At 36.4% G+C, this 6,000-nt stretch overlaps 1 protein-coding gene across 1 annotated transcript in view; it reads right to left on the bottom strand.

Moving 5' to 3' along the window:
* Positions 1-290: 290 nt before the first annotated feature.
* The window catches only part of ITFG1 (integrin alpha FG-GAP repeat containing 1), a 72,914-nt gene continuing 67,204 nt past the window's right edge, over positions 291-6,000 (bottom strand). The window contains exons 17-18 of the mRNA XM_015639713.3: positions 5,713-5,830; positions 291-2,326 (exon numbers count right to left, since the gene is read on the bottom strand). Of these exons, the coding sequence (XP_015495199.1) occupies positions 2,267-2,326; positions 5,713-5,830 (178 nt within the window). The 3' untranslated portion in view covers positions 291-2,266. The remainder of the gene's footprint in view (positions 2,327-5,712; positions 5,831-6,000) is intronic.

The following is a 6,000-nucleotide window of genomic DNA, read 5'->3' as shown; positions in this document are numbered from 1 at the left end:
CATCTGTCAGTTGGCCTGTCAACAGTATTTTTATATAGGTGAAATTTCACACTGAGGAAGCTTCCAATAGCATTTCTCACCAGGGCTGTGTTAGAGTGGCTGCAGTTTGAAAATTTATGTAGCTCGAACTATTTCTCACTTCTCAGCTACTGTGACAATCACCTGGAACTACAACTTTCTAATTGATGCTGCTTTCTTCAACTTCCCGGTAGAAGGGCAATAACCTTACCCAAACATACATTTAATGCTTATAGAATAGAGAACCAAAGTACAACATGAAACCTCTGACAACAGGTTCAACAATATTTAATGCCTTAATTCAAAACAGTATGCATAGACTGTGAACCATGCTACAAGTACTTAGAACCTGAGGTAAACTTTATTATATTGTATATAGAGTTGCAATGATGCACTACTGAGCATGCAAAATACTTCAGAGCAAAAGGTACCAAGATGATTGTTTTGTACAACATCTTAAATGTCAGCATGAGGCTATTTTATTCCTAATTGCTTTCTAAGAAACAAAAGGAAGCTAATCTATGTGTATTGGAGTGTGATAGAAGGTTACAGACAACTTTGCTGCCACAGTGCATTATGCATTTAGCATTACTCTCTAACCTTATGAAAAAGACAGGAAATATACTGAACTGTGTGTCCTCCTAATCATGAAATATGTTCTTTCTTTTGCTGGTGGGAGCCAATTCTATCAATGTGGTTTAAAAAGTCCAAAAGCATTAAGTATTTATCTAAAAAAAACAAATTCTTACCTTTTCATGAGAAAAATTGAAGGTGTGCATTAAGGAAATATTCTGTCCTGAATCATAACAGTAATGTGACAAAGTCTCCTGTGCTGGCATCTGATCAGAGCATATTGGAAATAGCCAGTGCAACTTCAGAGCTCAGGACACTGCTGCTGTGGCTTGGTGCTGCTGTATGAATGGGTCACTGTTCAGCACTGCCATGGTAACCCAGGGGCTGACTGGCACTCAGGGTGGGCACCAGCAGCCCAGCTTTGGAGCTGCTCCCTCTCGTCTGTGGCTGCCCTGCCAGGCACAGGGGACATGCCAGGGATGTGCCAGACCCGAGCAGGGACCCCCTGCACACGGGAGTGCCTTGACTGCCAGCACTTTCAGCTTGTTGAGAAAGGATGTTCTAGTTTATCAAACAGTATTAGGAATGCAAATTTACTGATGTAACTGCAGAATTAACCATGTAAACTCACGTATATAAAAGCATGATTATCTTCAGAGATTCTTCCAGGATCCCAAGTACACAGAGCAACTGTAACTTTATCACCACTTAAAATACTTACAGTTGAGTGACATGTCTTCTGTCATTATCACAGCCTCATGAAATATGGGCATAGCAGTGTACACAGAAAACGTGCATTATTATTCTAAGTGTCCTATTACATTCTTAATTTAATCTTTGCATAGCTTATCACTTAGCAGTCCATTTCGGGCGTCAATCCTCAATCTCTCCTCAAAAATGTTTCTTTTAACTTCTTGAAAAACAAAACCAAACAAAAAATCCCATACCTTTCTTAAATAATGTGGTTATAGTTTAATTATAAAAGTGGTTTATGTAATGCTGATATATTTTTATGATTTTAATTTTTTAATGCGTTGTCTTTGCCCTAGAAGTAGCACACATAAATACTGCATCTATCCCAGGATGACTGAACTAGCACTACCCTGCAAGTTCCTTTCAGTTCTCTAATTCCTAAGTTCTTTAACTATTGCACATATGGGTTTAAACAAAGAAAAATACAGAATACTTTAGGTTAAGCACCATTTAATACAGTCAAAATAATAAGCAATTAAGTCATCTGAGAAACTGCACAAGTTGAATTTTCAAAAACCAGATTGTTTTGCAGGAATGAATAAAGGACAAGACCAATTAAAGTGATACAAGGTATTCTGCTTGCTGAAATGCTACACTTCATTTACACACCTTTCTTTCTATCAAATATTACTAAAGAATTGGTACATAAACAATGGTACATGCAATTTGATCCCTTTACTAAGAAAAATAAATTTACAGTTCTGTTAAATAAAGGCCAAATGCTATTATATACAGTCTCTTAACTGAAAGGCCTTGTGACACATTCAGGTCTAATTTTAATGCTTTCCAAATAAATACCAGATAATGCAACATTTACAAATAACACATCAACAGTACTTTCATGGTAATAATTTTAAAAATCAGAATTTAGTCTTTCAATTAAGCAAATGAGTAGCAGCTCCTTCATAAATATTAAGGCATGTCACATAGCATCAAAATGGAACCGATGAGCCTCCTGTCGCTTCTCTCTGTCATCTGCTTTCTGAAAAATAATAATAAAAAAACACTTTGTGGAATCTAGAGCAATACTGTTACAGAAATGAGCTGTCAAGTGTCAAAAAATGGTTGATTTTTTTCAAGCCATTTGACAAAAGGCAAAAAGGCTTGGTAAAAGCCCCAACAATTAACTTTTAAATTATGTCAGCTTGAAATAGCAATACTCTACACAGAATTGGCTTCTGCTGTTAATGCTCTGCTGTTGTAGTATTTATGACCCATTATTTTCTGTTATTTCTAATAATGCATTTTAAAAGGAATAATTCAAACCTGAAGACTGTTTCCTGGTATGCATTTTGTCTGCATTACAAATATAAGATGAAATTACTCTGGACTAACTGTAAATGTAATTTATGTTACATGTACGAAGAGGCTCATTTAAAAAAACATTCTGTTAAATACAACTTTAGAGCAAGATGGCAGTTCAACCAAGAACTAACAGCAAAAAGTAGGCGAAAAATGTTCTGTGTCTTTTGTTTGTATTATGAAAATGTGAAGTAGGATGCATTTCCCTGCTTATTTATGCAGAACACACACTGACCTGCTGAAAGAATGAATTGGGTGGTGCTTGGAAAAAAGCAACATATTTAAACTGTACCTAGAATCTATGTCATGTGCAAAAACATGTCCTCTCCCACGTCCCCTCTTGTGTGCTAAAGCACTTAACAGAGAATGGAAGCATTTCTTCAAGGATTCTTGGACACACAGTGCAAACTTGTGCTTTTGTCATGACAGACAGTATGTGTAAATTCCAGCATGAGAGAATTTGGCAAAGCAGACTGAAATGCTTTTTAGCTTGCACAGACCCATGTTTTTCCTTTTTTTTTTTTTTTTTTAAGGAGTAAAATGAAGAAAAGCCTCTCCAGTAGGTGCTGCGTGGGCATTCAGAACTGTGTCTCAGTTGATAAAAATACACAACAATTGTGGCAGAAATCGCTGCCCATCTTCTGCCATGGGAGTTCATCATCTGCTTTGGCTCAAGGCCAAAGATTTCCTCATTACACAATGTTTATGTGTGATAGCAACTCCATTGGATTAAATATGGATTTTACTGCATTTTGTAGCAGCAGCAGAGCTGTCAGTGAGGTTTAAGATATATCAGTCTGGCTTTTTTGGCAGGGACTTTATCAGTGTCAGTAGTATTCTGGATGTGAAAAAAGGGGTGGGAAGGAGGGAGTGGCACACTCTTTCCTACACTGAAATGCTTGTCACATTCCACAAAATTTCATAGTCTCACTTAGAAAACAATTTCCTCTCCATTTCTTGTATGCTTCCTGAAAAAATTATTGCTTCAAATTTGACAGTAACTGATACTCTGCTGGATCCAGCAAACCCTCTCTAGCAGTTTTTCCATCACTGTACAGTGTTTCCATGATCATTTCACAACCCCAAAGCAAGTTGTCAAGAATGAGAATAAGGACTATTGAGGGCCACAGCAAATGTAGCAAAATTGTATTTGTTGTAAGATAAATAATGGTGTCAATTCTTCCTCAATTTGTCTTTCATTTGATGTATCAAAATTAAAATCTAGTAACTGAGATTTCAAAGCTTTTTTTTTTCTTTAATGCATTAAAAATTTCTAAGGCAAGACAACAACACCTACCCCTAAACCCTGCAGTTATTTCAGTACTCCAATACTTGGCTGGCAGAGGAGTGTGTAAGAACTACTGTAGACAAAGGGCTCCTGCTACTATTTATCTGCAGGGGTCAAAGTCCAGGGTTTATTTAAACTGCTGAATAAAACACTGCAGCTTACACACATATATATCCTCTGGGGGGAAGAAAAGATTTAAGTGCCAGTTCATTTCCCCTTCCTTTCTTTGCTATATGTACTCCAGAGATTTGCAAGGGAAAGACATTTAGCCATGACAGTATTTTTAGGAGAAGATTGCTGAGAGACAGTAAACTAAGAACAAACTTAGAAACAAGGAACTTTGGAGTTTAACTTTACACATGTCAGTGATGCACAAACCAGCTTTGCTGAACATTTGTACTTGTTCAGTATCTCAACCACTTTGAAACACTGGGAAAGTAAAAATCCATAGAAAAAAATAGTAATTAACACGTTTATACAGTGGTCTGAAAATAAACACAATTTGTCCAAATATTTATGCCTATTTTGTGCTGCAGAGTTGGAAATTAGTTTACAATATAACCAATACAACACTTCATTCACACATACCTGGGACTTAAAACAGTTCTAAAAGGACTCACTCTGGGCTGAGTCCTTCTGCACACTACAGTGCTTGAATTATTGTAAAAAATGTTTTAAATGTTGCCTTTAAATCTCCATTTCTCCAGATACATAGGTAATCCTTCCCCAGCTCAAAGTCCAAGTACCTTTTCTGCTACTCTTGTTTGCTAAAGATATGTTGGAGAGAGAATTAAACCCAAGCAGTGCCCAGCCCTGAGCTGCCAGTACACAGTGCTTTCTTGGTACAGCACAACATGCTAACAACAGCCACCATAAACTTTGTATTTCTTTGCTTTGTGTGTCTTATTCCCAGCTTTATTACTACTTGGAGACTGTATTTGACATTTTGAAGAGTAAAGATTGACAGACAAATAACATTTAAATATGAAGCATGCGCAAAGCTTATCTGAATGTTTAACAAGGTCATTTTATTTCCACGAGCACAAAAACAAACAGTTCTACCATGTCAGAATGTGCAGTAATTTTATCTGACAGCTAAGATGATGGTTTGGCTATGTAGTAACATTTATTGGCAACTCTGCCAGTTGGGTATGATTGTGAACTGAGCATAGTTAAGAAAAATGGGAATGCATTTCTTAGGTGACATGAAAGACCCCTTTCAAAATGCTTCTTCAAATCAATGGATTTCTATACCCTCCATGTGTAATTCAGACCCACAGAGCAAAGCAGCCAATATGCATGGCTGACTCCCTATACATTCCTGAATGTTAATGTTAGTGCAACCAGCAAAGAGAGATAACACAAAAGACTTTCTCCTTATTTTTAGATTACCAGCAGAACTCAAGGTAAGTAAACTGAGTTTATATTCCATTTTCCAAAACAGTTCTCGTTAAAACAGCAAAATGGAAAACTTAGATATGAAACAAAGATGGCTCATTTCAGTTGGAAATAACAGCTTAATGGGAAAAAGGAAATGAAGAGCAACATGGACATCCTCAGGTGTCTTAGAGCTTAAATAAAAATAATGCCAATTTTTAAACTTGTGGTAAACATTGAATTAATAATAACACCTTTTGCGACTTAATTCAGTCTGTGTCAGAAATTATTATACTGTAGAAAAATGTAAAAATAACCCCCAATGTACAGGCCTGTAAAATATTAGGGAGTGTTAAATAGTATAGAAAATATACAAAAAATATTCTAGTAAATTAGCTTACCTTTTCTTGCCAGTGTAATATGCCAATTATTGCCAGGATGAAAACGCAGACACCAATTAAGGCTATAGCTGTTAGCAGTACAATGTTACTTGGGGTCAAATACAGTTTGGCACTCCAGCTATACAAAAGAAGAAAATCCAAGGAAACATTAATACCCTTCATTAAGAAGCAGAAAACAGATTTTACTTACAAAGATGAAAAGAACCTGTTAGGGTAACACAGGTGACAACCTTGTCCACAGAAATGAGCAGCTCTTAGAGACTGAAGCTTAATGATGTTTATTTGGAA

This window comes from Parus major, chromosome 11 (assembly GCF_001522545.3).
Source record: "Parus major isolate Abel chromosome 11, Parus_major1.1, whole genome shotgun sequence".
Lineage (NCBI taxonomy): Eukaryota > Metazoa > Chordata > Aves > Passeriformes > Paridae > Parus > Parus major.
The sequence above is the reverse complement of the archived record's forward strand: the minus strand, read 5'-3'. Positions and strand labels throughout refer to the sequence as shown.